General features: G+C 48.4%; 1 protein-coding gene across 1 annotated transcript in view; it reads left to right on the top strand.

Annotated features, from left to right (window-relative positions):
* Positions 1–10,731: 10,731 nt before the first annotated feature.
* Tbx18 (T-box transcription factor 18) overlaps positions 10,732–15,031 on the top strand; it is a 29,660-nt gene continuing 25,360 nt past the window's right edge. Inside the window, exons 1-3 of the mRNA XM_045160046.1 lie at positions 10,732–10,886; positions 10,946–11,872; positions 13,938–14,039. Coding sequence (XP_045015981.1) covers positions 10,732–10,886; positions 10,946–11,872; positions 13,938–14,039 — 1,184 coding nt within the window. The remainder of the gene's footprint in view (positions 10,887–10,945; positions 11,873–13,937; positions 14,040–15,031) is intronic.

A 15,031-nucleotide genomic window follows, 5' to 3' on the forward strand; every position in this document is an offset into this window, starting at 1 on the left:
GAATCCTATTTTGTGAAGAGGCCAGACACACAGTCAAGAGCCCAGGGCCTCCTTGAGCTGGTTCTCCTGAGAGGGCAGGCTCGTCTCCTCGCAGCGTGGCATCCTGCGGGGCTTCGCTTTCAGATGGGTTGGTTCAGGTTTCCCGGGTCTCCAAGTTGTCTGCCAAGTGAAGTGGTCGAGGGCATGCAGCCCAGTTCTGGATACAGCCAGAGCCTGTGCCAGGCTCAGGACTGCGCCGCCAATGGTCTCCAGAGGGCGCACGTGCCCGAACCCGGGCTCTAGCCGGACTCACCCGCCCGCTGCTCGGGGGTGTTGTACCCAGCTATTCTCCAGTGCCCTCTCCCCGACAGGTCCCCGGAGGATGGAGAGAGCCGCCCGGAGGGATATAGTTGACCAACTCTGCTACCCCGTTCTTTCAGGAATATATTATCCCATCCCCGCTCAGTGGAGCAGCCAGGCAGGGATCATTTTCCGGTTGTAACCTGGGAAAGGTCAAGGGCGAGACGCCGGTAGGGTTGCGAAATACACCCCGGCGGGATGCACTCCGGGCTCCCAGGGCGCGTTCCCAGAGCCTGGCGCTTGGCCGGCCCCGAGGGTTCCGGTTTCTGCCTGGAAGGACCGTGGGCCAGGCCTGCGGCCAGGTCGGCGACAGGCCTCGACCACGGGGCGGCGCGGGGACGAGCGCGCGGGGTGGGGTGCCGCCCAGGCCCAGGCTCCCCGGGGCGCCGCTCTGGCCTCCGCTGACCGCGCGGCGGACGTCCAGCTCCCTCCCGAGAGCGGCGGCCAGTTGGGTTCTGTATGGCCCGAGAACGAGCGCTCTCCTCCGAGGAGCTGAAGTTCACAGTGGTCTGAACCGGCTTAGTTTTTTTCTGGATGCAAATATGTGCAAGATGCTACCGCCCCATTGCCCGCACTCCATTTCCTCTCCGGCTTCCGTGCCGTCGCCTACCTAGACCCACGGCGAATCTTTTCGCGTGCACTCGAGCCAAAACCCAAGCCGCTCTGTTACTGGAGCGCGGCCGCCTCTTAGGCTAAGGTACCTGACACCTGCCTGCGGGGTGACGATCCCTATGGCTGCTGAGGGTCCCTTGGTTGCCCAGGGTTTCGATGCGCTCTGGCTCGGTGCCGAGCGCGCGGAGACCCGGGCAGCGCGCCCTTCTCCACCGGCCTGGGGACCCCGCGCTCCTAGGCAACCCCGGGCGGGCTCAGAGCTGTAGTGTGCCCAGAGGCCCTGTCTCGACTGACGCGGGGAAGGTGATCTGTTTATTTTTCGAACTTACTGTGCGTTTAGCACCGAGAGGGCTGCTCCCCTCGCGCAGCCGCAGAAACCTGCAGCTCCCCGTGGCCTGCGAGCGCCACTCTAGCAGCCGCAGGCGCAGGGCTCCCTGCTGGGCCCTTGGACAGGTGTGCGGACCGCTGCGAGGCCACCCATCGGGACACCCTTGGGGGCCTCCTGCCCAGCCTGAATCACGCCCCCAGGGGGCCAGGCAGTCACGGGCTCCGAAGAAGGGGACGCGGGCCAGGTGGGAGGCGGGCTCCAGGCACAGGGCGTGGGCGCTCGGACTCGAATTGGCAGGCTGGCTCCAAGCGGGTACCACCGGCGCCGTGGAGAGCCTCCCCGGACGCCTTCCTAGATGCTCCCATAAAAAAAGGGTTTCACTGCTAATAGCTGAAACGAATCGCTCTTTCAAGTGACTTGAGAAATCCGAGGCCCGCCTCTGGGACCCAGGGAGGGTCCTGCGTCCACACTCCCCTCATCTCCCTTTTCAGCTCCGGGGATTTTTACACCCAACACCCTGGAGAGCTCCTGTTGACGAGTTAATTAGGGGTCGCTTAGGCGTGGCCAGGTTTTTCTCGCCCTCTCCCCCTGGCCCCTTTTCCAGATGTCTGGGAACTCCGGCCCTAGGGGAGCTGGGGTTCGGGCCCGGAATGCCTAGGGGTGCTCCCTCCCTGAAGGGCGCTGGTTCACCGCGGGCGACGGAGAACCGCGGCTCGGACGCACGCAGCTCACTCAGATGCCGAACTGAGAACAGTGATTGATGCTCCACCCGCTCGCGAGAACCCCAACGCTTTGGTTGGGTTAATTTTGTCATTGTTCCTCATCAAGTTGAGATAGTTTGAAGTTTGAGGCGGGTTTTATTTATCGCCCTGCACATTTGAAATACAGTCAGACATAAAAATAACTGACTCTGGGACTCTGGCGCAATATTGGAACCGTCGGGGAATAATTTGGCTAACTGACTTGGACATTTCACCTTCTAAACAGAAATGCAACGCTCAGGCAAACTGTAAATCAGATTGTCTTCAGCAATGAAAAAAAAAAGCACCTAAACCAGAAAGAACAGCAACAAAATGAAAGAAAACGCAGATATTGACCCAAGCAATGTAGGCTTCAGAAAAGCAGACGGCTTTAATTTCAGGTGTGGAACCTGACATCCGAATTCCTGATTTGCCAGTGGAATCCGCCCCAGGGACGTAAGGGTATCCCAGGAAATTGGATTTATTATTATTATTATCATCATTATTAGTATTTCCTAATGAATAATACCGAGCAGCAAGTGCTAGTTTAAAATAATAAAAATAAAATAAAAAGCCAATTTAAATTTACTCTTTGGTGAAGTTGCCATCTCTTTCTAGAGTGGTCATTGTAACTAGGAACAAGAAGGCATAGAGTGCCTGGGCAGGGCTGGGAATGCAGAGAAGTAACCTAAAAGTGGATAGTACTTTTTTTTTTAACTAAATCAAAAACTTTCCCTGCACTTTTCTTGCTTCCAATTTTCTCTGGGCGGAATGGGACCTGACAGGCTCTTCTCTGCCCCACGGCTTCCTCTCCCCGTTTACCTGGAAGCCCATTCTATCAAAGGGTCCATTTCTTGCTCCCTCACACAGACTCCCATGATCAAGAGGTTGTGCACTCCTTTAATCCCAGCACTCGCGAGGCAGAAGGTAGGATTGCCACGAGTTTGAGGCCACCCTGAGACTACGTAGTGAATTCCAGGTCAGCCTGGGGTGAAGTGAGACCCTACCTCAGAAAATAAGGGGTGGGGGAGGATGGCCAAGTGCAACCCTCAGCAAGGCAGGAACTGGGAAAGGACAGAAACCCAAACCAGACAAACCACTCAACAACAAAAACCTCAACCAAACAAAACTGCTCAGGACAGGATCGGCTGCTATTATTTTGCATTATTTTTCCCCCACCCCAAGGAAATCTCACTGTAGCAAAACAAAATGGAGGCCAGTCTGAACGTTTCCTTTCACCCTCACCACGGAAATCTGAAGGTGGCTCTGGAATTTACCTCACTCTGATCTTACCTGTAGGCACCTGTCCCGTTTTAAAGCATTTAAACAAGTGTATATTCGTTTGAACTCATTTTTTGACATTACATAACTTGCTCCTAATATTTCTCCAAATAAACTTGAAGAGAGCGGTGACTTTTTTAAAAATGCACAAAATTAAATTTGAATTTAAAGACAATGCAGTATCTTCTGGTAGGACCTTAGATGGATCACTTCAGAATGCTTTGAAGGTGCGCTGCCTAATATCTTGGCAGTAGGTAGTACTTAATGTCCATTAGTAATACGAATGTGCAGTTCAAATTAGTGTTGCAATCAAAACTTAATTTCAACAGCATCAAATGAAATAAGATTAAGACTAATATTTTGCTGGGCAAAAGATTAGAACAGTGTTATGTCCACAAGCAAACTGAATTGCTGCAGTTTTGACATGTGCATGTCTACTTTTTACTGTTGTGTTTTTATATTGGTCCCAAGCTGGCTTTGCTCAGATTCGTATCTCTGCTCCCTCAGAGTAGGGACTCAGTCCACTGATGGGCACCGCCTGTGCTGTGAGTAATCTTTTGCCAGTAAATGGCCTGCAGTCCTTTTCAGGATAAGCATCTAGGAAATAAAAGGGAAAAAAATCTTTCTATTTATTTGTTTTTATTTGTTAGACTTCTCCCTTTATTTCTAATGCAACCAGAGGAGTTCGTTCTTTTAGCATTTCAAACCACAAATATCTCAAAAACATGTATTTCAAAAATCAAATCTACAGATGTAATACATACTGTGAACCCTATAAAATGCGTTTACAATGCTGACTTAAAGAAAGAAATTTATAACTTTCATATGTACCTTTCCCTGCGCAATAGGCAACTGCCATGTGTTTCCGACTTCCATAATTCAGTTTTCCGGGACATCTGTAGCAGGTAGTGAGTGCTTCTTAAAGTACATTTTATGTAATTCGAGAAGGAACCCACACCAAAGACTAAAGGTGATCAAAAAAAGTTCAAGTCATTCCAGAAATGCTAGTTATTCTGAATTTACATCACCTATTAAGCATGACCTTAGATCGTTTTCCCCCTCCTCTTTCTTAATGTAACTGCATTTGGAAATGCAGAGTTCAGATACACAGTTCTGAGAATGCTAAGAATTCTTCATATATATCATGTCTGAAACATGTAAGGCTTTTGTAAACTCTTGTTACTGTCACTCTGTAGCCTTTTGCTTGAAGATCTCTTCTGCTCTTTTCGAAAATATATTCCAATATGATTTTTATGTGAGACATTTCACATTTTATATTAAAAAGGGAAAGAAGTGTGGGGGTGGGGAGGGAGGGAATTACCATGGGATATATTTTATAATCATGGAAAATGTTAATAAAAATTAAAAAAAAGGGAAAGAAGACAACATTTCTATTTTTTTCAACTACCCCAATTGTTCATAATACATTTATTTTGTTCATGATAGGGTTCTTAAAGATTAAAAGGTTTTGCCTAATTCAAAGTGAAAACAAAAGGATATGTAGAAATGTGTCACTTTTTTTTTTGGCCATGGGCTGAAGAAAGAGAACATTCCCAACACCAATACCTTTCAATAGCTCACTTCTTTTTTTTTGCACACTTGTAGTGCTAGCTTCAATCTGTTAAAAGTCCTGTCCATCATCAGATTCTGAAGCCTCCTTTGCCAGCATGAAGAGATGAATAAATTCCAGACTCTTTCCTCACTGTTTATACTTTCAGAAGATTGTACCACGAATGTGCACAAAATCTCCACTGATTTAAGAACTGTGGATACCTACCATTAAGAAAATACAAGAACAGGGCCCAGTTTGTAGACAAGTGGTGGACATCATAATTTTTATAAAAAGCTGAACACCAAAACTCAACTTGGTGGCTGGCACCTGTGGTCCCAGAATCCTGGAGACTGAGGCAGGAAGATCACCTGAGAACAGAGGACAGTTTGGGCCACTGTCCTCTCATCTCAGAATAAACAGAACAACCTGAGCACCAAATAGTGACTCTTAAAGAAGGGCAATGTTTAATCCATTTTCAATTCTATTTGTTATCCTGGCAGCCTTAAGGTTACCTTTGTTTACAGAGGAAAATGCGATTATGTATTTAATTTAAAGAACATGAACTTGTGTATTTAAAACATCAATTTAAAAATGGCTTTTTATAGCACAGATTATTAAATGACCATTAGCTACAGAATATTATTTTTTTCTGTCCATTGTCAGAGTTTCTGTTCACACCGATTTCCAATGCCCAATCACCCATCATCCAGTATTCATTTACTCCTAGATGATAATTTCATGACCTCCTTCAACCTTATTTTTGGATCAGGTATTAGACACACAGACAGGCTTGGCCTTCTAGATCATTCTGTTATGGACCCGCTACTGTAGTGTGGCGTAGAGATTGTGGGTTACCAAGTAAGAGGGTGAACAAAAAAAATGCAAATACAGCCTGGAGGCAGTTCTGGAAATGGAATGTGAGGCGGCAGCTGATTCACCCACAGCATGAATTTTCTTATGGACACATCCAGGTTCCTTATCCCATCATTACCCCTCAATGGTGGGTCTCCTCTTTCCTTTCCATTTGCCAGGGTGAAAATTTTGGAGGTTTAGTGTGGGGAGAATGAGGGACTAAGAGGGGCAAGCCCTCAGACTACCCCTACTCTCTCATCTGGCTGTCCTGAAACCAAACCCCTCCTGCGCCTCATGCAGAAAAGAGCATCGTTTTGAAAATCAACAACTGGAGATGAACTCAACTCTCCTGAACACAGTCTGGAAATTTTGGGAAGCCCCAGCAGAGGTTGAGCAGGTTCTCCGGGTCACTGGTAGTAGGTCTCCTCAGCTAACTGGAATCGGGAGCAGACTGGTTATTGAGAGACAATAGAAAACAAAGAAATGGAACGCACTAAGGTGAAGTCTGAGAGTCTATGACAACAGCTGTCCAGAGGATTCTAGGCCTTGGATCTTTCTGCTTCCTGGACCTCGCTTTGTGCTACAGACAGAGAAAAGGTTCTGGGGGTGCAGCCTTGGCCTCCCACATTTGGCACTCTCCAAACCCTGGTAAATTTACACAGATTATGACTTATTGGCATTGATCCACATTGAAGGGAAGAGCAAGTTAAGATGTGCCCAGAATGAAGAATGGCAGGAGCAAGAAGAATCAACGATGGAGCGGCAGTGAGGGCTCAGGGGTGCTGAAAGGTGCTGAAAACCACGCCTTGAACTAAGATTCCTCTGCTTCGATTCAGTGACACAGTAATAGCTGGGCCAGAACGCCTCTGTGGTGTTCTGTGTTCGTCCTCATTCTCCTCCTCCTGTTTCTGTATTTCTCATTCAGCTAATCCTTTAGCTAATAATAAACGTTTTTTAGGAGTGGGAAGCAAGTCTGGATCCTGTTTGGAAACTCAGAGACCACCGATGGTCCCCAGTACAGGGACCAAGAGCAGACTGGTGAACGCTGAATGTTCACCTCCCTGTGTCGGGTTTCCAGTCTGAGAAATCAAAGGCAAGATTTAAAAACTCTTCTAGTGATTTTCAAAGGAAAAAGAAAAAGAAATAGAGAATGAAGCCCATAGGCAGAGGTCTATTACCTGTAGAACTTCAAAGAACAATTGTCTATAAGCACAGGTATCTTACAAGTCAGGTAAGACTAACTAGCAAAGCACATGACACATGCCAATGCTGTGTAAACAGCTTCCATGCTAACAAGAAGCCGACAGAGGTTGTTTCTTCTTCATCATCATCATTATTATTATAACTTTTAAAAGAATGGTTGAGACCCTGAGAAGTTTAAGTTGCGCCCAGTAAAGGGCGCCTTCCCCATTGTTGGTCGCCCCTGGTTAGCACGACTCCCCGCTATGCACCCCAGTCCAAGGCAGCATCCTCTGCTATCCCTTCTTCCTGGCTGCTGAGAAGACTCACTTCCCAGGTGGACTTTGAATTGAAATAGAGGCTGGCAGGTCTTGAGAGAGGCCTGTGTATTTCAGTTCTAAACATTTCTCTCACAGCAGCTCCCACTGAGGACATGTCCGTCAAGTGACAGCACACTCCCAGGTATAGAGACCTTTACACGTTTACGCGTGTGCCGGTGCACAGGCATGCTCGCATGTCCCCAGGATGGCCCAGGAGAAGACAGGCACGAACGGATAGTCGCAAACCCAAGAACATTCCCTCCGGGGACGGGGGACGGGGGACGGGGGGGGGGGGGTGGAGACGCATAGCCGTGGTCGCCGCTTCCTTTGCTGGGCTGATTCGAAAAGCTCAAGGATTTGGTTGTGTCTTAAGCCCGCAATGACTGCAGTGTTGAGCCGGACTCGCCAGCAGGAAACTTAGGGCTAGCTTTCCTGCTGGGCCTTGGACCAGGTTGGTTGCCTGTGAGCCGAGTTCGGGGTGCGCTAGTTGGCCATTCGGGGAGCCTGAGGCCGATTCCAAGCAAGTCTGCGGAGGCCAGTGGCTGCGCGGCCAGATTTTCTGAGCCCCCCAAAGCCCAGCCTGGACCAGGACTAAGGGAGCTAGCGCCCTCGTCCTGCCCCAGAGCTCTGCGCGCACGTCTGCACTGCATTATCTCGAGGGGCTACTTTTCTCTTATGTTTGTTTGTTTTAGAAAAATGTCGGCCGAACCCCAGATTTGTTGAAGCGGACAAGAGTCTTCGGTGCCCTAAGTTCTGGGCTGTGCGCCTCTAGATGCTGGAGGTAAAGAAGAAAGCAGTGGCAGGCCAGCAGAAGAGGGCTCGGGGCACTGGGATGCTGAACGCACCCCGTTCAACCATCCTGAATCGGTTTGAACCGTAGCATGACAAGGGACAAAAGTCGCAACTCCAAGGCAGGCCTCGCGTCTGTCCCCTAGCAATGCCTTGGAACAGGCCACTGCGCTTCCTCAGACCCAGTAGGCCCGAGAGCTCTTAGTGACTCCACCCCAGGGCCACGGAACCCGGGGCAGCGGCTCGCTCCGCTCCGGCTCCGCGGGAGCCTGGGCCTGGAGCGCGGAGCTCGGCCCTCACACACCGCCGAAGCGGGCTTCAGGCTCCCCTGCGCCGGCAGATTTGCGACCCATCCCCGCCCCCTCACAACCCATCCACACTCTCTCCCTTCCCCCCCCCAAGCTTTCCAGGCAGCCTCTCCGCTCCCTTTCGCCCACCCCCTTCAGAAACAGGGTTCACATTTACTTTATTTTATTTTACAACTACATATTGGCCTGAAACACTGCAGAGATTGGGGCTCCGGACAGGTCCGAACCAGGGACAAATCCTTTCTTTGACAAATGCAAAACGACTCTTTCCAGTTGAACACGTTTCCCAAGCATTTAGAGTAGCACCTTCTCCTTCTCCTAGGACGTTATCCAGGGCAGTGTGATTCCCCCCACACCACGGGACTCCTGGGCCCACGGGCGGCCTGCACGCGCCTCTGGGCGCCCCCTGCTAGGTTTCCGCTCTTCCCGTGGCAGACCAGTCTAAGAGGAACTGAGAGCTCTTCAAGCTACGTTAAAAAAATGATTCCAGTGGAGAAGCTATTTTCCGAAACCTGGAGAGATTGGGGGGCGGGGGGGGAATGGGGCAATCCAAGGTTGCAAAGATTAATGGAACAAGTGGGGGAATAAAAAGATGAAGCACAAAACGAATTCTTTGCCGTGTGTTTTAGACTAAAGGTTAGTGTGTATCATGAATTTTATTTTATGAAACATGCTCTATTTATGCCAAGGAAGTATTTGGTTAATCCTAAGCAAAAGCTGAGTTTTAAAAAAAAAACACGTTTGTTGACATTCGATTCAAAAGTGTTCTTTTCTTTTGAATTTATTTTAAATAAACACGTTGACTCTAAAAGAAAAGGGAAAAAGCGACAAATTGTTAGGTCGGAAAATATGAAGCTATCTTCAAAAACTTTCACTTGGATCGTAAGACATCTTGTACTTTGTGAAGTTGTAAGGGGTTTTAACGGGAAGTTAATATCACTGAAGACACGTAGGATTAAATTCTCATCACTTACGTTTTAAAAATAATTACAACTCTTTCAAGAGTTTCCAGAAGAGGGTTTCTTTTCCTAGATAGTCCCTGTGAAGGACTGAGAGATAATATACCATGTTCCTAAATACAGAGGATTTAAAAAACATTTGAACCCTTTTTTTTTTTAACCTAAGAAAGACCACTGAGTAAGACTTAAGCCTAGGGACATGCTCCACGTGGAATCTTTAGAGAAAAGTCCACAGACGTGATGGCTGGGAATTCTCCCCACCTCCCCAGCTGCTCCAAGAAGCAGCAATTTAAGTGATGGGGACGTGAGAGGGAATCTGGAAAGTTCTTTGAAAGAGTTGTGGATACGCTCCGTTGATGCTCTTCTCGGTTTAAAGCCGTATGGGAGCCTTGGCTTTGGGGTCTGGTCCGGGCTGGTGGGCATTCAGCGAACGCTAGGCTGGCACAGTTTAGCCAGATGGCGGCGCTTTTCCAGTCCCAGATTTTTTTTTTCTTTTTCCCACCTTGTAAGGAAGTGGGCGCGGGCTGGGGCCAAGTCGGCGCCTTTTGATTGGACAGCCGTCTCGGTGATTGACAGTGTCCAGGGCTCCGCCCCCGCGACTTTATTGACACTAATGAGCAAGTTCTTCCCACCGCTCTCCTGCCTGGAAGTGCTGACAGATCAAGGCAACAAATTTCAATTACAATCCCTAATTTGTGTCCGCAGAGTGTTTTTTTTTTTTTTTTTTTTTTTACCCACGTTGGTCCTCTGGCGCATCAGTCGCAGCAGCTCTTGGAGCAGCAGCAGCAGGAGGAGGAGGAGGAGGAGGAGGGTGGCGGGGGTGGGAGCGGAGGATGCGTCCGTGAGGGCGCGCCAGAGACCCGGGGAAAGCAAACTTGGCGGTTGCGTCCCGGACTCCTGGGATATCGAGGCCGGCGAGGAGAGACTCTTCCAAACTTATTTGTGCCCTGCGGCGGCTCCCCCCGCCCCCCCTAGAGTTGAGGGGTGTCTCCGGTGGGGCCAGGAGGGCGAGCGCGCGCGGGAGAGCCCGAGCGCGGGTATATGAGAGCGGCCCGGGCGGGCGCGGGGCGGCGGGCATGGCGGAGAAGCGGCGGGGCTCGCCGTGCAGCGTGCTGAGCCTCCGGGCGCACGCCTTCTCGGTGGAGGCGCTCATCGGCGCCGAGAAGCAGCAGCAGCAGCAGCAGCAGCAGCAGCTCCAGAAGAAGCGGCGCAAGCTGGGCGCCCAAGAGGCTGCCGGGGCCGCGGACGACGTGGGCTGCGGCCACGGTGGCTTGGGCGCGGGCGACGAGGGATGCTCGGAGGGAGACGACGGGCCGCCACCGCCTGCCGGGATGACCTCGGGGCCAGGCCGGAGCTGCGCCGATCCGGAGCGCGGAGTCGCGGGTGAGTAGGTCTCTTCTGGCCCAACTCCAGTCCCCGACACTCGGCGCGTCCCCCTGCCGGGGCCCGTGGAAACCTGGACTTGTGCGGGGATGCGCGCCGAGTCCCGGGGCGGCCGGAGCCCCGCCAAGCACAGTCGGTCGGTTGTTCGGAGCCGGGCACCCAGCCTCGCCCGGCTCGCTCGCCCTTGGCTCGGGCTTGGCGCCTGCCGAGCAGATCAAGGTCCTACGCCGTTGCTTCTCTTGGGGTTCCGGTCGTTGAATGCTGTTTTATTATTGTTACTTTTTTCTTCCCCAAGTTTTAAAGCCTGGGGTGGGGGCGGATAGAGCGCAGGCAGAACCCCCGCCAAACCGGAACGGATGCCCTAAACCGTGCGCGAACCAGGAAGAAGGCAGCGGAGTTGCAAACGTGGTTTCCCCGGGGTGGCAGAGCGGTGTCCTCCTCCCTCTGGAATCCTCGGCTAAGGCCGACGGTGATCGCGGACTTGCTCGTCGTCGCCCGCTTCTCGGGGCCGGGAAGTTTGGCCAGAGCCGGGTCTGAAGAGTTCTCCCGAAAACGCCTCGGGCCGGGCCCAGAGCGAGGCGCCCTAGCCGCCCCACGGGAAGGGAGGCGCAGGGCTGGAGACCAGGGGAGGGGACGCTGGTGGCCCTGGGGCCGCGATCTCCATTGGGCTATTTGCTTGCGGGAGCTGGCTTGGGACTCGAACCCACGCGCGTACCAGACCCCAGCGGCGCGGCTCCTTGCTGCGGCCTCAGCCGCGCAGAGGCCAGGCTCGGCCCGGGAGCCTCTTGGCGCCTGGCATCCCGGGTCTCCGCAGGCCTTCGCGCAGCACCGTGCTCCCACGCGCAGGACAGAGGTGTCTGTGCGGGTTGGGGGGACTCTGTCCCGCAAAGGCCAGGTCCTCCTTTTCTCAGTCCCTTTCCTCGGGCCTGCCCGCCAAGGTCTGGGGCTCAGAGGCCGGGTTCCTGTCCGGATCTTCACCGGTTCCCCCCCATCCAACCCCCGTCTCTCCCCTTTTTGCCGTCCAGGGAGCGGCGAGGACGGCTTCTTGCAGGGCGCTTCTCCTCTGGCATCTCCGGGAGGCTCCCCGAAAGGGTCCCCTGCGCCGGGCCTGGCCAGGCCGGGGACCCCGCTGGCCTCGCAGCAGACGCCGAGGGTGGATCTGCAAGGAGCAGAGCTCTGGAAGCGCTTCCACGAAATCGGCACCGAGATGATCATCACCAAGGCCGGCAGGTAAGCGGGAGTGAGCCCACAGCTGCGGGGACTCCTCGCCGACCACTGCTCGACAGCATCTTCTGACCGAGGGGCCAAGGTCCCACCACGGCTCACGTTGGAGGCCCACTCTGGCTACCTGGAGCGCAGTCGGTGAAAGGCGGCAGTCTGGTCAAACTTGTTAACTCCGGGGCGAGAAAATCTTCGTCGCCATTAGTGCTACAGTTGGTAGTAGAGGCTGATCTTCCCAGTGCAGGGTATTACACATTCAGGGGCATGTGGACTTCAGCTTTTGTATTTGGTTGGTACTAGTTCCAGAACTAGGTGAGAGATTACCCCCCTCGCTTACATTTACTTTTATTTTCTTCAGAGGACTCTGGTTTACTTTTTCAAATTTAAAACTTTCATGCTGATTCCTTATCAGAAGATTTCCTGGTTCTATGAGATCATGATGTGTTGAGTTACTCTGATGTTAGACCAGTGACCCTGATAATACATGCTCAAAAATGTGTAGCTATAAGGATAATTACCCTGATTGTTTTAAATTAAAAAAAAACTTATTTGTAGAACCACAATTATGTGGTTTTTCTAAATGAAAGAACATACAGCTTAAATTTGCTGAAAAAAATACAGAAAACCTTATGCTAAAAAGTCTTAATTTTAAAGTATGCAGTTTGTGTATCATTGCCTAGTCAAACACATAGATGTGTTGTTCACATTAATTTAAGATAGAGAAATTTGCACGTGGATGGCCTCAGTTCATTTAGCGTAGTGAAATCTAGTGACAATGTGTTCCTTTCAAAGGAACTTTACAAAGTACACAGCGCTCATGGTAAAAACATGAGTGGCATGAAAGTATCCAAACTTATTAGAAATTAGAAAAACATATTTTATTGACTCCATATGCTACCTTCTACATTTTCACAGGGCTTTTATTAATGATCTAAATAAGGTCTTCAAAAACACAAAGCAACAGTTGTCCTATAAAGGATGTAGTTAAAGACCTGTACTTTTTATCTTACAGGTGCACTGAAATAACTAAAACAGCCACATGTTAAACGAGTCTCGTGTTTAGTTAATAATCATGAAGTTTCCTTTCTCTGGAAGTGGTCTTTTATAGCATTGTTGCTATAGAAGAATTTCATAAATAAATTTATGCTATGGGGTTAAATTAACAAAAAATTAGATTACCTAGAAAGTCTTAGGCATAAATCATTAGAAAAAAGTACTTAATCTAAAAAGAAACCAGCTTCTACACTGACTTTTTATGTACAGTCATTTGCTGCCCAATTCCTTGCTGCGGTGTTCTTTCTAAGGGATTGGGGCATTTATTTTAGCATCTCCTTGATATGCATACATACATATACATATATATACATGTATATATGGGAGTTGAGAGAAAACGGAATTTTCATTTGCTTTAATTACCAATCACTGTGGTTAAAGAAAGTTTCTTTTTTTTTTTTTGACGGATGGTGGGGGAGGAATGATTTGTAAATATACATTGTGTTTAGTTTCTGCTTTCAATAAAGAAGTTTTACTATACCTTTCAAATTTAAAGTAACTTGCACAGCTCACCTTTACCATGCTGCAGGCGGGAAGTCCTGTCTCAATAAAGAACATATTGTTCGGTTACAGCATGGCACATTAGCTCCTTGCAGGTTCTTTACAACCTTTTAAATTTTCATGTTATAATATATTTTATCACTTTCAGGGATTCAAAATTTCTACCATTTGATACATTTTATTATTTGGACTATTAATGTAGATATACTTATTGATTTTGTTTAAAAAGTGGTTTCTTTGGTGGTGTTACTTTCTCATTGTAAGACTTTTGCTTTTAGCTATACTGACATTTCAGTAAACATGGAACACATGTCCATCATATGCTACAAATTACATTTTAAAAACCATAGTTTTGATATGTCCGATGCCCTGACACTTTGAGTCATGTTATCAAAGTGAATGTTGTAAAAGAAGTTCAATTAAAAACAGAGATCACAGAAGTTTCTTTGCTTTATTCATCCTGCAGTTTGAATCCCAAACAAAACAAAACTCAACCCCCACCCCCTTCCCTTACAAATAGGCGCATGTTTCCAGCAATGAGAGTGAAGATCTCAGGATTAGATCCTCACCAACAATACTACATCGCCATGGACATCGTACCAGTGGACAACAAAAGATACAGGTACAGTCACTCAAACAGACGATGAGAACACAGGGTCTTGCAGGCTCCTGTCTGTCAATATGTGTCAACTGTGATGTTTGTTTTCCAGTGCGCCTGTAGCATCATCTCCATGCTCAGAATCCAATAGCCCTGTTTCCAGAAACCCAGATGCAGCTGAGGCAAATGTGGAAACTGAATTTTTGTTTTGCTTTTGCTAGATAAAGAAATGCCTTCAATCATTGAGACTTTGACCAGCGGCCAGATCGGCACCACTAAACTAAGTGTAGCTGTTATGTTGGTTTGCGTTTCAAGTAGAATTTTGATAGGAAATGTTATCTCAAATTTGTAAATACAGATGATAATAAATGAAGCATTCTGTTTTCTTCCCACATTTTGATCTTTGTATTAATTTTCCTTGTCATGTTATATGCAAAATCACAAAGGTTTTAGGCTTTATTTGTGGAACTTGTTTTGTACAAGAAAGAAAAACAAAATCTCATAATTCATGGTGACATTAAAACATTTTTAAACATGGCAATGAGTTGTAACCCTGGGTCTTTTTGCTCTGTTAATAGTTTACAATTATTCTTTAAGAAACTTTATGATATTTTATTTCTCTGGACACTAAACATCGAAAAGACACATGTGCTTCAGTTTCAAACCTCTAGTTTTTCTTCTCCAAGAAAGCAAATGTCCAATTTCCAATGATAATGTCTTATTTCTTAGTGTTTGGGTTACTTGAAATGTTAATATTCTTTAAAGGAAGCTTAAGAGTGTTTGGTAGGTTAGAAGGTGAATCTTTTGGTTTGAATTTTCTCTGTTTTTTTTTCTCATTGAATAAGTTTCTAAATTAAATGAGATTTAGTTTCTTAGTCACTTTAATTTTTTTGGTGAAATAGGCTTATGGTGTCAAAAGCACACCGATTTTAGTTTGCATACAGGTAATAAGAAATACTACAAATTGGTAACATAATGGAAGTTTTATTTTGTTTCCCCTATAGGTTGAAGTACTT

Source organism: Jaculus jaculus, chromosome 10, assembly GCF_020740685.1.
Source record: "Jaculus jaculus isolate mJacJac1 chromosome 10, mJacJac1.mat.Y.cur, whole genome shotgun sequence".
Classification (NCBI taxonomy): Eukaryota; Metazoa; Chordata; class Mammalia; order Rodentia; family Dipodidae; genus Jaculus; species Jaculus jaculus.